The sequence below is a fragment of the Stenella coeruleoalba genome (genome assembly GCF_951394435.1).
Source record: "Stenella coeruleoalba genome assembly, chromosome: 1".
NCBI lineage: Eukaryota > Metazoa > Chordata > Mammalia > Artiodactyla > Delphinidae > Stenella > Stenella coeruleoalba.
The window spans coordinates 68390757-68408048 of NC_137169.1; the positions used below are offsets into that span (position 1 = coordinate 68390757).

Below are 17292 nucleotides of genomic sequence, written 5' to 3' on the forward strand. Positions count from 1 at the left end.
TATATGCACAAGAAATTATTAACTATTAATTTTATCGCAATTTTTAATTAATAATTGCCATTTCATGCATGTCTAGATGTGGGCTGCAGAGGGGACCAAAGATCTTTTTCCTGTGCTCAACAGGAATCTTTTTATTTTTTTCTTGTTTTCTGTCTCTTTTTTACTAGAGAAAAAGAAACTTAACAGCAGGTGGCTTGCTGTCTCCTGATTGTTTGCTGCTGTCTCTTTTTTACTAGAGAAAAAGAAACTTAACAGCAGGTGGCTTGCTGTCTCTTGATTTTTTGCTGCTGTGAGTTTCACTTTCCTTTCTTATGAACAGGAAGCCACTGATCTCAGCAGAACCTTCAGTGTCCCAACTGTGGCGGTTCCATAAATCAGAGAGAGCAGTTGAAGCCTCGTCCAACTCTGAAAAACCGGTAAGTGACATGCTGCCATCCAATGTTTCCTAGCTGTGTGCGAAGAAAGTTGCCCGTTTTTCTTTCTTTGAAAAAAGTTTCAGAGTGAAATCACTGCTAATGATCATGCTTTTCTCTTTCACTGGTTTTGTTTTTTAATTAATATTTCAAAAACAGAGAACTATAGAGAATAAATGAACTCTACTGTAATCTTATACAGTTCTACCTGATTTTTCGAATGATTTGCTTTATTTAATTAGAATGTGGAACTTTTATTTATTTATTTTTTTTTTGTGCGGTACGCGGGCCTCTCACCGTTGTGGCCTCTCCCGTTGCAGAGCACGGGCTCCGGACGTGCAGGCTCAGCGGCCATGGCTCACGGGCCCAGCCGCTCCGCGGCATCGTTCTCAAGATTGATTTGGCTATTCGGGGTCTTTTGTGTTTCCATACAAATTGCGAAATTTTTTGTTCTAGTTCTGTGAAAAATGCCAGTGGTAGTTTGATAGGGATTGCATTGAATCTATAGATTGCTTTGGGTAGTAGAGTCATTTTCACAATGTTGATTCTTCCAGTCCAAGAACATGGTATATCTCTCCATCTATTTGCATCATCTTTAATTTCTTTCATCAGTGTCTTATAATTTTCTGCATACAGGTCTTTTGTGTCCTTAGGTAGGTTTATTCCTAGATATTTTATTCTTTTTCTTGCAATGGTAAATGGGAGTGTTTTCTTGATTTCACTTTGAGATTTTTCATCATTACTATATAGGAATGCCAGAGATTTCTGTGCATTAATTTTGTATCCTGCTACTTTACCAAATTCATTGATTAGCTCTAGTAGTTTTCTGGTAGCATCTTTAGGATGCTCTATGTATAGTATCATGTCATCTGCAAACAGTGACAGCTTTACTTCTTCTTTTCCAATTTGGATTCATTTTATTTCCTTTTCTTCTCTGATTGCTGTGGCTAAAAATTCCAAAACTATGTTGAATAAGAGTGGTGAGAGTGGGCAACCTTGTCTTGTTCCTGGTCTTAGTGGAAATGCTTTCAGTTTTTCACCATTGAGGATGATGTTTGCTGTGGGCTTGTCATATATGGCCTTTATTATGTTGAGGAAAGTTCCCTCTATGCCTACTTTCTGCAGGGTTTTTTATCATAAATGGGTGTTGAATTTTGTCAAAAGCTTTCTCTGCATCTATTGAGATGATCATATGGTTTTTCTCCTTCAATTTGTTAATATGGTTTATCACATTGATAGATTTGCATATATTGAAGAATCCTTGCATTCCTGGAATAAACCCCACTTGATCATGGTGTATGATCCTTTTAATGTGCTGTTGGATTCTGTTTGCCAGTATTTTGTTGAGGATTTTTGCATCTATGTTCATCAGTGATATTGGCCTGTAGTTTTCTTTCTTTGTGACATCCTTGTCTGGTTTTGGTATCAAGGTGATGGTGGCCTCGTAGAAGGAATTTGGGAGTGTTCATCCATCTGCTATATTTTGGAAGAGTTTGAGAAGGATAGGTGTTAGCTCTTCTCTAAATGTTTGATAGAATTCGCCTGTGAAGCCATCTGGTCCTGGGCTTTTGTTTGTTGGAAGATTTTTAATCACAGTTTCAATTTCAGTGCTTGTGATTGGTCTGTTCATATTTTCTATTTCTTCCTGATTCAGTCTTGGCAGGTTGTGCATTTCTAAGAATTTGTCCATTTCTTCCAGATTGTCCATTTTATTGGCATAGAGTTGCTTGTAGTAATCTCTCATGATCTTTTTTATTTCTGCAGTGTCAGTTGTTACTTCTCCTTTTTCATTTCTAATTCTATTGATTTGAGTCTTCTCCCTTTTCTTCTTGATAAGTCTGGCTAATGGTTTATCTATTTTGTTTATCTTCTCAAAGAACCAGCTTTTAGTTTTATTGATGTTTGCTAGTGTTTCCTTCATTTCTTTTTCATTTATTTCTGATCTGATCTTTATGATTTCTTTCCTTCTGCTAGCTTTGGGTTTTTTTTTTTTTTTTTTTTTTTTTTTTTGTTCTTCTTTCTCTAATTGCTTGAAGTGCAAGGTTAGGTTGTTTATTCGAGATGTTTCCTGCTTCTTAAGGTGGGCTTGTATTGCTATAAACTTCCCCCTTAGAACTGCTTTTGCTGCATCCCATAGGTTTTGGGTAGTTGTGTCTCCATTGTCATTTGTTTCTAGGTATGTTTTTATTTCCTCTTTGCTTTCTTCAGTGATCACTTCGTTATTAAGTAGTGTATTGTTTAGCCTCCATGTGTTTGTATTTTTTACAGATCTTTTCCTGTAATTGATATCTAGTCTCATGGCGTTGTGGTCAGAAAAGATACTTGATACAATTTCAATTTTCTTAAATTTACCAAGGCTTGATTTGTGACCCAAGATATGATCTATCCTGGAGAATGTTCCATGAGCACTTGAGAAAAATGTGTATTCTGTTGTTTTTGGATGGAGTGTCCTATATATATCAATTAAGTTCATCTTGTTTAATGTATCATTTAAAGCTTGTGTTTCCTTATTTATTTTCATTTTGGATGATCTGTCCATTGGTGAAAGTGGGGTGTTAAAGTCCCCTACTATGAATGTGTTACTGTCGATTTCCCCTTTTATGGCTGTTAGTATTTGCCTTATGTATTGAGGTGCTCCTATGTTGGGTGCATAAATATTTACAATTGTTATATCTTCTTCTTGGATCGATCCCTTGATCATTATGTAGTGTCCTTCTTTGTCTCTTTTAATAGTCCTTACTTTAAAGTCTATTTTGTCTGATATGAGAATTGCTACTCCAGCTTTCTTTTGGTTTCCATTTGCATGGAATATCTTTTTCCATCCCCTTACTTTCAGTCTGTATGTGTCTCTAGGTCTGAAGTGGGTCTCTTGTAGACAGCATATATAAGGGTCTTGTTTTTGTATCCATTCAGCCAATCTGTGTCTTTTGGTGGGAGCATTTAGTCCATTTACATTTAAGGTAATTATCGATATGTATGTTCCTATTCCTATTTTCTAAATTGTTTTGGGTTCGTTATTATAGGTCTTTTCCTTCTCTTGTGTTTCTTGTCTAGAGAAGTTTCTTTAGCATTTGTTGTAAAGCTGGTTTGGTGGTGCTGAACTCTCTCAGCTTTTGCTTGTCTGTAAAGGTTTTAATTTCTCCATCAAATCTGAATGAGATCCTTGCTGGGTAGAGTAGTCTTGGTTGCAGGTTTTTCTCCTTCATCACTTTCAGTATGTCCTGCCACTCCCTTCTGGCTTGTAGGGTTTCTGCTGAGAGATCAGCTGTTAACCTTATGGGGATTCCCTTGTGTGTTATTTGGTTTTTTTCCCTTGCTGCTTTTAATGTGCTTTCTTTGTATTTAATTTTTGACAGTTTGATTAATATGTGTCTTGGCATATTTCTCCTTGTTTTTATCCTGTATGGGACTCGCTGTGCTTCCTGGACTTGACTAACTATTTCCTTTCCCATATTAGGGAAGTTTTCAACTATAATCCCTTCAAATATTTTCTCAGTCCCTTTCTTTTTCTCTTCTTCTTCTGGAACCCTTATAATTCGAATGTTGGTGCGTTTAATGTTGTCCCAGAGGTCTCTGAGATTGTCCTCAGTTCTTTTCATTCTTTTTTCTTTATTCTGCTCTGCAGTAGTTATTTCCACTATTTTATCTTCCAGGCCACTTATCCGTTCTTCTGCCTCAGTTATTCTGCTATTGATCCCATCTAGAGTACTTTTAATTTCATTTATTGTGTTGTTCATCGTTGCTTGTTTCATCTTTATTTCTTCTAGGTCCTTGTTAACTGTTTCTTGCATTTTGTCCATTCTATTTCCAAAATTTTGGATCATCCTTACTATCATTATTCTGAATTCTTTTTCAGGTAGACTGCCTATTTCCTCTTCATTTGTTAGGTCTAGTGCATTTTTATCTTGCTCCTTTATCTGCTGTGTGTTTTTCTGTCTTCTCATTTTGCTTATCTTACTGTGTTTGGGGTCTCCTTTTTGCAGACTGCAGGTTCGTAGTTCCCGCTGTTTTTGATGTCTGTCTCCAGTGGCTAAGGTTGGTTCAGTGGGTTGTGTAGGCTTCCTGGTGGAGGGGACTAGTGCCTGTGTTGTGGTGGATGAGGCTGGATCTTGTCTCTCTAGTGGGCAGGTTCACGTCTGGTGGTGTGTTTTGGGGTGTCTGTGGCCTTATTATGATTTTAGGCAGCCTCTCTGCTAATGGGTGGGTTTGTGTTCCTGTTTTGCTAGTTGTTTGGCATAGGTTGTCCAGCACTGTGGCTTGCTGGTCGTTGAGTGAAGCTGGGTGCTGGTGTTAAGATGGAGGTCTCTGGGAGATTTTCACTGTTTGATATTATGTGGAGCTGGGAGGTCTCTTGTTGACCAATGTCCTGAAGTTGGCTCTCCTACCTCAGAGGCAGAGCCCTGACTCCTGGCTGGAGCACCAAAAGCCTTTCATCCACACGGCTCAGAATAAAAGGGAGAAAAAGTAGAGGGAATTAGTAGAAGTATGAGGAAAGAAAGAAGGAAAGGAGGGAAGGAAGGAAGGAAGGAAGGAAGAAAGAAAGAAGCAAAGAAGGAAAGAAGGCAAGAAGGAAAGAAAGGAGGGAGGGAGGGAGGCAGGAAGGAAGGAAGGAGGGAAAGAAGGAAAAAAGACAGAAAGAAAGACGATACAGTAAAAATAAAATAAAGTATAATAAAGTTATTGAATTAAAAAATACTTATTTAGAAAAAAAAAAAAAAGGGACGGATAGAACCTTAGGACAAATGTTGGAAGCAAAGCTATACAGACAAAATCTTACACAGAAGCATACACATACACCCTCACAAAAAGAGGTAAAGGGGGAAAAATCATAAATCTTGCTGTCAGAGACCACCTCCTTAATTTGGGGTGATTCGTTGTCTAAAGGAGGGAAGGAAGGAAGGAAGGAAAGAAAGAAAGAAGGTAAAGTATAATAAAGTTATTAAAATTAAAATTAATTATTAAAAATTTTTTTAAAAAAAAACATGGACGGATAGAACCCTAGGACAAATGGTGGAAGCAAGACTATACAGACAAGATCTCACACAGGAGCATACACATACACATTCACAAAAAGAGGAAAAGGGAAAAAAATCATAGATCTTGCTCCTAAAGTCCACCTCCTCAATTTGGGATCATTCCTTGTCTATTCAGGTATTCCACAGATGAGGGTATATCAAGTTGATTGTGGAGCTTTAATCCGCTGCTTCTGAGCTGCTGGGAGAGATTTCCCTTTGTCTTCTTTGTTCTCACAGCTCACAGGGGCTCAGCTTTGGATTTGGCCCTGCCTCTGCGTGTAGGTCGCTGGGGGGCGTCTGTTTTTTGCTCAGACAGAACGGGGTTAAAGGAGCCGCTGATTCGGGGGCTCTGGCGCACTCAGGCCGGGGGTGGGGGGGGGCGGGAGGGACGGAGGGGCACTGCGTGCGGGGCGGGCCTGCGGCGGCAGAGGCTGGCGTGACGCCGCACCAGCCCGAGGCCCGCCGTGCGTTCTCCCGGGGAAGTTGTCCCTGGATCCCGGGAACCCGGCAGTGGCGGGCTGCACAGGCTCCGCGGAAGAGGGGTGTGGAGAGTGACCTGTGCTCGCACACAGGCCCCTTGATGGCGGCAGCAGCAGCCCCAGCGTCTCCCGCCCGTCTCTGGGGTCCGTGCTTTCAGCCGCGGCTCGCGCCCGTCTCTGGGGTCCGCGCTTTTAGCCGCGGCTCGCGCCCATCTCTGGAGTTCCTTTAAGCAGCGCTCTTAAACCCCTCTCCTCGCGCACCAGGAAACAAAGAGGGAAGAAAAAGTCTCTTGCCTCTTCGGCATGTGCAGACTTTCCCCCGGACTCCCTCCCGGCTAGCCGTGGTGCACTAACCCCTTCAGGCTATGTTCAAGCCGCCAACCCCAGTCCTCTCCCTGCGCTCAGTCTGAAACCGAAACCCGAACCTCAGCTCGCAGCCCCGCCCGCCCCGGCGGGTGAGCAGACAAGCCTCTCGGGCTGGTGAGTGCCGGTTGGCACCGATTCTCTGTGCGGGAATCTCCGCGCTTTGCCCTCCGCAGCCCTGTTGCTGTGCTCTCCTCCGCGGCCCCGAAGCTCCCCGCTCCGCCTCCCGCAGTCTCCGCCTGCGAAGGGGCTTCTAGCGTGTGGAAACTTTTCCTCCTTCACAGCTCCCTCCCACTGGTGCAGGTGCCGTCCCTATTCTTTTGTCTCTGTTTTTTCTTTTTTTCTTTTGCCCTACCCAGGTACATGGGGAGTTTCTTGCCTTTTGGGAGGTCTGAGGTCTTCTGCCAGCGTTCAGTAGGTGTTCTGTAGGAGTTGTTCCACGTGTAGATGTATTTCTGGTGTATCTGTGGGGAGGAAGGTGATCTCTGCGTCTTACTCTTCTGCCATCTTCAAGGTTCCCCCTCTCTACTATAGGTTTTGTCAATAAAATTCGTAGTGCAAATTATAGCAGGTAACTTGTGGATCACCAAGAACAAGTTATATTTATAATCATAAAATATTTCATAATAGTAATGTTAAAACAAAAATAGCACTGAGTGGATGAAAGACATTTCTAATGTTTTTATATACTTGAAAGGAAATAATTATTTGGCTGAATGTCTACACTTTTGCTTAGAATTCTTACAGCTATGGCTGGTTTCAACTACTTCAGGGCAGGGGTGGTTGGCAGGTGGGGAATACCTATCATGAACTTCAAGAACATGTTAGAAATTTTCTACTTCTATAAACCTCAAAAGTCACATATTATGTTGTGGTTTTTGAAGTTTATTATTGATAATTTATTTTCATGTTTAACATAATTGCTGTTTATTCCAAGGTTTATATATGCTTAAATCTGAAAGGTTTTATGTCTGATTGTCTTTAGTTAAAACTGTTACTCTTACTTCTTTTACAATAGGATTTGAGATAAGATATTTTCGTGTCTTTTTATACAAGATACTAATCAAAAATAAATAATAACATATGAGAAAAAAGACTGAATTCTAGGAAAATTTATGGTAGAGTCTTGTGACCTAACCTTAGTCAACTGTTAAACTTGTCTTGTCTAAACAGGCTCAAGGAGAACTTATTGTCTGCTATAAGAACTTCCGAACCATATGGAGGCCTGGTTCACCAAATACGAATTCTGCTTTTGGGTCCAATTGGAGCTGGGAAGTCTAGCTTTTTCAACGCAGTGAAGTTTGTTTTCCGAGGCCGTGTAACAAACCAGGCCTTGGTGGGGTCTAAGACAACTGGGGTATCTGAAAAGGTGAGTCTGTTCTAGGTCACTCAGCCTTTGCTTCTTTGTTCAAGTTAATTATATTTGAAAAGTCTTTTGCTGATCAATTTCATTACATGTAGACTTCATTTCAATTCACAGTTTTTTAGAAAATGAACTTTTAAAGTTACTTTTTTTTTCCTCTGCAGTACAGAACATATTTCATTAAGGATGGGAAGGATGGCAACACCCGGCCATTTATTCTGTGTGACTCAATGGGGCTGAGTGAGAAAGAAGAAGGGCTGTGCATGGATGACATACCCTATATCTTAGAAGGTTGAATTCCTGACAGATACCAGGTAAGATTTGGCTAATTATTGAGAAAGTATAATTGATACTTGAAATGTTTATTTTTGCCCACTATCGACAATATTAGACTCTAGTGCACTGGCATTTATTTTATTAAACTACACTTGTTCAAGATATTTTTCTGCTTTTTGATATTCTATTTTATAAAGAATTAAAACATCCATAGGGTTCTTCTCTCATAGTTGTTATAACAACTCTGAATGTTGTTATACATTCAATTGCTTTTGGCTATGTGAAACAGAAGTCTAACTACATCAATTTCCTCACAAGGGTGATTTTTCTTATGTAACAGAAAGCTTGAAGGTAGGCCGCTTTGGGCAAGTGTGGAAGGTTATTAATTTCATGTGTCCTTCTGACTTTCTGTTCTGAGATCATCAGCATAAGGCTATGGATGTAATGTTTGCCCCCCACCCTCCATTCACATGTTGAAGCCTTAATCCATAGTGTGATGATGTTTGGAGACAGAGCAAGTTTGGGAGGTGATTAGGTCATGATGGTGAAGCCTTCATGAATGCAATTAGTGCCCTTGTGAGAAAGAACACAAGAGAGATGACCTCTCTTGCATCCATATGAGGACACAGCAAGAAGGTGGCTGTCTACACACCAGGGTCTAACCACACACAAAATTTACCAGCACCTTGATCTTGGATTTCCTAGCTTCCAGAACTATGAGAAATAAAAGTTTGTTGTTTAAGTAAACCAATACGGTAACTTGTTATAGCAGCCCAAGCTGACTAAGACATGTGGTTTTCATCTTTATATTCTCAAGATGTTCATGCTAAGCACTGTTGGTATTCCAGGCAAGAGGAAGGAAGAGATGAAAGAGAAAAGCTACTTTAGTCTGCCTTTTAAAAAAACTTTCTGGTTCCTTTTTATAAACATTTAGATCTTAAGTTGATTATTAATTCACCTTGTTCCAAATGAATAGGCAAATGTGCTAACATATTTTATTGAAAGTTGTATCTTTCCCTTCTAAATATGGGTATTTAGTTTTGCAATCTATAGTTTGTCCTATTAATGTATTTTTCAATTCCTTTATAATATTGCTTTTATTACCATATTGTCTAATTGTTTTAATTGCCATAGCAATCAGTTATGTCTTGATGACCAACTGGATGTCATATTCATTATTCATTTCTCACATGTTTTGGACTATTTTATACATATACTTTTCCTTTTCTAAATGAACTTGTTAGTGTTTTATTTGATTGTTTGTATTTGTGTTTGACTTGTTGGTGCTTTGATTGAAATTACATTAAAATTATATATTGAGTGTTGATATACATCTTTACATATCCAGTGTTTTTATCCAGAAACAGAGCATGCTTTATTTTTATATTCATGCAAACTTCTTTCATTCTTTAAAGTTATATTGTAGAGGTAGTTAAGTTTATTTTAAAATATTCTTTAAAAGAAATATTTATTTAGAGAATGTTAAACCTATGCAAAAGTGGACAAAACAATTTAGTGAATTTGCATTTACATAGCTTCAACAATTTTTTATTTATAGCCAATCTTGTTTCATCTGTGCCTACCCACTTTCTCCTCTCCTGTATTATTTGGAAGAAGATCTGAGAAGTCATAATATTTCATCCATAAATGAATATGCATTTAAATATATATATATTTAAATTAAATATATATACACATAAGGTCATATGTGTCTTTTATTAAACATAGGCATGATATGCTTATCACATTTAAAAGTAATAGCTGCTCTTAATGTATCAAATATTACCCATTTCTATTTCTCTTTTAAGTATCATGCACCTTTTATAACAGTTTGTTCAAAAAATTATTCAAATAAATCTATCCAGCCTCTTTTCCTTTTTTATTTCTTTTATTTTTTTGAAGAAACATGCTAGGTTTATTAAAAGGGTGACAAGAACAGAATACATAATTACATTTTTTTAAACGTTTTAATTGGAGTATAATTGCTTTACAATGGTGAGTTAGTTTCTGCTTTATAACAAAGTGAATCAGTTATACATATATACATATCCCCATATCTCTTCCCTCTTGCGTCTCCCTTCCTCCCATACACCCTATCCCACCCCTCTAGGTGGTCACAAACCACCTAGCTGATCTCCCTGTGCTATGTGTCTGCTTCCCACTAGCTATCTATTTTACATTTGGTAGTGTATATATATCTATATATACACTACCACTCTCTCACTTTGTCCCAGCTTACCCTTCCCTCTCCCCGTGTCCTCAAGTCCATTCTCTAGTAGGTATGCATCTTTATTCCCGTCTTGCCCCTAAGTTCTTCATGACCATTTTTTTTTTTTTAGATTCCATATATATGTGTTAGCATACGGTATTTGTTTTTCTCTTTCTGACTTAATTCACTCTGTATGAGAGACTCTATATCCATCCACTTCACTACAAATAACTCAGTTTCGTTTCTTTTTATGGCTGGGTAATATTCCATTGTATATATGTGCCACATCATCTTTATCCATTCATCTATCAATGGACACTTAGGTTGCTTCCATGTCCTGGCTATTGTAAATAGAGCTGCAATGAACATTGTAGTACATGACTCTTGTTGAATTATGGTTTTCTCAGGGTATGTGTCCAGTAGTGGGATTGCTGGGTCATATGGTAGTTCTATTTTTAGTTTTTTAAGGAACCTCCATACTGTTCTCCATAGTGGCTGTATCAATTTACATTCCCACTAACAGTATATGAGGGTTCACTTTTCTCCACACCCTCTCCAGCATTTATTGTTTGTAGATTTTTTGATGATGCCCATTCTGACTGATGTGAGATGATATCGCATTGTAGTTTTGATTTGCATTTCTCTAATGATTAATGATGTTGAGCATTCTTTCATGTGTTAGTTGGCAATCTGTATATCTTCATCGGAGAAATGTCTATTTAGGCCTTCTGCCCATTTTTGGATGGGGTTGTTTGTTTTTTTGATATTGAGCTCCATGAGCTGCTTGTAATTTTTGGAGATTGATCCTTTGTCAGTTGCTTAATTTGCAAATATTTTCTCCCATTCTGAGGGTTGTCTTTTCATCTTGTTTATGGTTTCCTTTGCTGTGCAAAAGCTTTTAGGTTTCATTAGGTCCCATATGTTTACTTTTGTTTTTATTTCCATTTCTCTAGGAGGTGGGTCAAAAAGGATCTTGTGTGATTTATGTCATAGAGTGTTCTGCCTATGTTTTTCTCTGAGTGTTTGATAGTGTCTGGACTTACATTTAGGTCTATAATCCATTTTGAGTTTATTTTTGTGTATGCTCTTGTGGAGTATTCTAATTTCATTCTTTTACATGTAGCTGTCCAGTTTTCCCAGCATCACTTATTGAAGAGGCTCTCTTTTCTCTATTGTATATTCTTGCCTCCTTTATCAAAGATAAGGTGACCATATGTGGGTGGGTTTATCTCTGGGTTTTCTATCCTGTCCTTTGATCTATATTTCTGTTTTTGTGCCAGTACCATACTGTCTTGATTACTGTAGCTTTGTAGTACAGTCAGAAGTCTGGGAGTCTGATTCCTCCAGCTCCGTTTTTCTTTCTCAAGTATGATAAATAGAAATGATTAAAAATAATATGCTTTGGAAGTTTAGAGAAGGAAAAAATTGTATTAAAGTGGATGGGGGAAGATTTCATTACTGGGGTGGTACTGGGAAATGGCTTTCAAGGAGGAGGACTACTTCAGTAAGTGAAGGGACAAAAAGGCGAAAATATTGAGGCCCTGGGGGCAACATAAATCAATACATCAATGAAGGAAAAGGCAGTGTGTATGGGAAGCATGGAGTCATTTAGTTTAGCGGAGGGCTGGATCTTTGGAGGGAGAGAGAAAGTGAGAAAGTTACATTTGCATAAAGTGGTTTTATTAATTAGGTGCATTATGTGGAATCACAGAAATGTTTTTTGAAAGAGTAATGATGTGACCAAAGTTAAGCTTCACAAAAATTAATCTGCTGCCCATGTGCACAATAGACTGGAGTCAAAAAGAACTTGGAGGTGGAAACAACAGTTGGGAGGATATAATGATAGCTAATATTTGTTGAGCACTAAATACGTGATAGATTTTCTTTTTTTTTTTTTACATCTTTACTGGAGTATAATTGCTTTACAATGGTGTGTTAGTTTCTGCTTTATAACAAAGTGAATCAGTTATACATGTACATATGTTCCCATATCTCTTCCCTCTTGCATCTCCCTCCTTCCCACCCTCCCTATCCCACCCCTCTAGCGGTCACAAAGCACCGAGGTGATCTCCCTGTGCTATGCAGCTGCTTCCCGCTAGCTATCTATTTTACGTTTGGTAGTGTATATATGTTCATGCCACTCTCTGTGATAGATTTTCTTATTCAATACTTATAACAACCTTATGAGATGGGTACTGTCATTACCACATTTGATAGATAAATAAACAAAAACACACAGAGTAAAGCATTTGCCAGTTTACTGACAATGTTAGGAAGTGACAGAGCCCTACTTTGAACCCAGGCAGTGTGGTTCCACAAATAAACTAGTCTAAGCATGAATTAAACATCAACATTAAACTAGTCTAGTAAAATAGACTTATCCTGAGAATAACCTTTAAAAGGAAGCTGAAGGAAATGATAGATTCTAATATAAGGGTGTTAAAAATTCTTCAATTTCAGAGTAGTTTGTATGGATCTATTAGTTATCTTTAGTTTGTAACTCATATTGAATCTATTATGTGTGTTCTAAATGAAAATTAGCAGTGATATTAGAACTTGACTTGCGAAGTTCTTGAAGAAATTCCTTTATGGGGCCAGATCTGTCTCCACATTCTCCAACAGGACAAGTATTGCCAAGCTCCTACTTTTTGATATTACTTTCATAATTTATATCAACATAAAATTGTATTTTCCACTGTTTTAAGATTTCTGGGTTTTAAATTCTGTATTGCAGCTAGAGGCAGTTCACAGAGAACTTGGATTTGTTCTTCTGACATCTTTGTGGTTAGTAATTATACGTCAGAGTGGGAGCTGGAGCCTGTCATGGACGTTCTGAACCTCTCTGCATTGAGACAGATGCTGTGGACTGCAGATGACTTCTTAGAGGATTTGCCTCTTGAGGAAACAAGTAGATGTTTTTGAGGTGTAGAAGCTTGAAGGTGTCAGCTACATGGCTACTTCCGGTTTGGGTACATCCTAGAGGATCTATACTACTTCTCATCCCCTTTGTCTTATTTTAAAATGAAATATTTGAAATGATTGACCTCTGTCATTCCCACTGTCTGAACATCCCAAGCAGTATCCTTGCCCTCTTCTTTTAAAATGGGCTTTGCTGCTTGGGACCCAGAATGGGATTGGCTCAGCATTGTTTCTGATCAGATGTGATCTTTGATTATCGGTTCTTCCTTCAGACCTTATACTTCCACCGTTATTGACTTGACTTTTCAATGCCTCTCCTTTGTCAAAGTCCCTCTTAATGCAGTGTGGTCAGTTCTGGGTAGAGGTGTGTGCCTTTCCTGTTTATGACCTCAGATTTTAGTGTTATGTGTATTTTCTCTTATCAGCCTGTGCATAGTACACACTGCACTGTTCCAATCAAAGATCAGACAGAAGTATCAATCTAAACTCAAATCTTATTTTAGCTTGTGGGAAATCAGAGTATCATATCATCTCTAGTTCTCTCTCACTCACAGACTCCTGGGAAACTCTCACACTACTACTTTTGCTGTCCTGACTCTGCCATCTTGGTTTTTCTATTCCTTCTCTTCCTCATTGTGCATGCATTCCCAAAGTCAGGGTTGGCTTAGACCTCCTGTAGCCCAATGTTTCTTCTTCCTATTGGTTGATTTTCCCCAAATAATCCATCAAGAATATTTTGTTTCTCTTTACTAAGAGATCAGAGGAAAGAAATGATCAGGTGTAAGTAAAGAAAATAAGTGAATGCTTTGTATATTAAAAAGTTTTTAATCTCATCATAGAAGAGTAAACAGCGCGAGATGAGAAAACATAGGAAAAAGAGAAGTAGTTGAACCTGAGGGGGGGTATTTTATTTAAGTCTGGAATGAAGTTACACATACAAGATCATAATACCTACAAAGAGGAACAGGACCATTTAAAGTCATTAATTGTAAAAAAAAAATTATAATTTATTTTAAAATTATGTTCTGTATCTGTGAAAAAATAAAGTTTCTTTTTGTAAAAACCGAGTCTAACTTGAGTGTGTGCATATGTGTGTGTGTGGTATGTGCATGTGATTCTGGCAAAGCTTATTTTAATATGACTTGTCAGCATCTTCTGATCTTCACCCAAGTCATCTTAATTTTGCTTTCTTATGTTACTTCTAACGTGCTTGATTTTATTCTCTTTGGGCCCCAGTTAACATTGTATTCTTTAACCTAAAGCCATTTTTATTTGAATATCTGAACACTTCTTCAAGGATGTGGCAATTAATATTAATGAGTTCCAGAGGACTAAAACTGAGAGGGACTATAGTTTGATTACTCTGTCAATTACAACTATTTTAATTTCAAGTGACAAAACTCAATCTGAACTACATGAATAAAAAAGAGGACTATAGTACTGGATCAAGTAATCCAACAATAGAAAAGGCTGGGATTGAATTGAATTGGCCTCAGGAATTGTTGAATCTAGGGATTCAAAAGCTATTCTTTCTCTCTTTCTCTCTTTCACACACACACATACACACACACACATACACCACAGCCTTTTGATTCCTTCTTTCTGTATATTGCAGTCATTCTCTCACGCTAGCAATCTTGATAAATCCTTCATCTTTTGAGTCCAAGCTTCAGCAGGCTGACATTCATTCAGTCTTGTGACCTGAAAAGAAAGGACTTTTCTTTTCTAGTTTCATTGTGAAATACTCCCCCAAAACGACTGCAATTGATCCAGCTCAAGTCATACACCTAACCTCCCTCCCCCAGGAATAATTACTTTACCAAGAAGAGCAAGGAAGTATGATCAGCCCATCTTAGGTCATGTCTGCCCAGGAAGAGTGATTTATTATTATTAGAAGAAAGTTAATCATGGACATGGCTACTGTTGGATTAACTGAGCTGGAGAGGCACTGTAATATGTATCTCATAGATCAGGAAGTTTTGTATCTAGTTCCTCATTTAGATTAAAAAGTTTGCTAAAAAATATTATTAGTAAGTCTAAAATGGTTAAATTAAGAAAAACTTTTTAAACTTTAATAAAAAGCATTTTGTTAAAGTACCATATACACATAAAAAGTGTATGGTTCAAAAGTACAATATATAGCTGGATTTATTTTTACAAACTTTACAAATCCATGAAATTAGAACTCACATTAAAAATAGAACATCACCAGCATCAAATAAGTCCCGTTTATGCCAGGTCTAGTTATCTAGGATATCCACCATTCAGACCTTTAATTGCAACATTATCTATGATCATACCTAGGATACCCACTATTCTGACTTCTAATTGGGTAGATTGGTCTTGTTCTTATTTATCCCTCACATAAATAGTATTATGCACTATTTATTCTTCTGAGTCTGATTTTAATATGATAATGTATTTGATTTATATTATTGCACAATGATAAAGATTATTCATTCTTATCTATTCTACCTTTGATGGGCAGCTGGGTAGTTTCCAGTTTGGCACTATTACAAATAGTGTTACTACAAACATTCCAGCATATGCCTTTGTAGAACATATGGAAACATTTCTGTTGGATATATATCTAGGACAGAATTGCTGTGTCATGGAGTGTGTACATGTTTAGCTTTAATCGATAATACCAGCCCCTTTTTAAAAGATATTTGAAAAATGTTTTGATTTTATCTAAAAATTTAATGAGTCAAGACTTCCAAATTTTTAAAACTTCATCTCAAATTTAGTATATTTAATTTCTGATTTTATCAATTCTATTGTTTGACTAAACCTTCCTGAGTATTGAAAGATTCTTACAGATCTAGTATCTTGATCTTAGAATCATAGTGAACCTAAAGTTATTCTAAATTTCCAAATATATGATGAAAATGTATTAAGATTTCAACTTAAATCCACAAGTTCAAATTAAGTACTTAATTAGATATTTTAAATGAGAGATATAAGAAATTTGACCTATCAGTACTTTATTTTTGGTTAACTCTCGCTGCCTAAGAAGCCATGTCAAACTTTAGTGCCTTCAATAAGAATCACTTATTATCATCTGTGTCTGAGTCTGGCTAAAGGTTGGTTATCCCAGCTTGGGATCAGCTGAAAGCTTATACTTCAGGCTATGGCTGCCGGGGTATGTTGGCTAGGGCTGTTCCACTCCATATCTGTGCATTCTGAAACTGATAAGACAGTAGCTTCCTAGGGACAGCTCTTCCTGTTGTGTGGCAGAATTGCAAGAAGGCAAGGGGAGCCATGCAATGTCCCTTAAAGCCTAAGTGTACAACTAACACATCATCACTTCTGCCCACTTGCCATTGGCCAAAGCGAGTTATATGGGCAAACCAAAACCAAGGGGCTGAAAAATTCACCCCTCTCTCCCAGTGAGGTCATGGCAAGTGTGTGACTGCAGAAGAGAGTGAAGAATTGAGACCAATAATTATGTATGTATATGTCTATCTAGTATATACATATAATATACCATATTATACAATTTGTTTTCCATTCCCATATCAAAAGAAAGCCAGGATTAGTTTACTTCCTCATGGGACTAACAACAGTATACATTCTCTATCCTCCCTCAAAGATACTTATATTCTCTAGTATACTGTCATAACCTAATAAGACAAGATTTATACTTGATCATTATCAAAAGTCAGTTGCTTCATAATGATGATACTACCGTGATAGCTTCTCTAAAGGAAAAGAAAGCCAGGGAAAAAATGAGAATTGTGATAGTTTATTCAGTTCAATTTGGAGTGAAAAACATGGGCTGTAATCAGAAGAGACTTTCCAAAGACAGTACGTAATATATGCCAGGGCTTACTACTTAGAATGAGGCTCAATGGCTTTTAAGGCTATTTGAATCTTGGAGGGTACATATGTTGTACCTAAGATGTTATTATCCTTTATATATCAAGTGACCAAAGAGAAATCTGAGTTTGAATGGGATCTGGAACAAAAGAGACTTTGATATATTTACAAAGGAAGAGCTATAGCTCAAGTAGCAAAATCAAGTCCATGTAATGTTGTCACATGAATTATTTTGAAAATATCTACTATGCAGACATATGCAGACTAAATTCTCAGGAAGAAGTCTATAACTGCTCTCACTTGGTGACTACTGAGATATTTGGACCTGCAAGTAACCTGATGGCAATAGCTAGATGTAGTCACTCCAAGAGACCTTTGTTGTCCTGAAATTGGGCTTTGATAGAAATAGCTCCCATCACTGAAAGACATTAAATAT

General features: G+C 37.6%; 1 protein-coding gene across 1 annotated transcript; it reads left to right on the forward strand.

Moving 5' to 3' along the window:
* Positions 1 to 330: 330 nt before the first annotated feature.
* IFI44 (interferon induced protein 44) lies at positions 331 to 13117 on the forward strand (the record flags this gene model as incomplete). The annotated part of the gene is given in 6 exon segments (XM_079925766.1): positions 331 to 416; positions 7444 to 7639; positions 7798 to 7926; positions 7930 to 7947; positions 12853 to 12880; positions 12883 to 13117. Coding segments are annotated over 6 exon segments (615 nt in total), but the record flags the coding sequence as incomplete, so codon positions are not given.
* Between the last annotated feature and the right edge of the window lie 4175 nt (positions 13118 to 17292).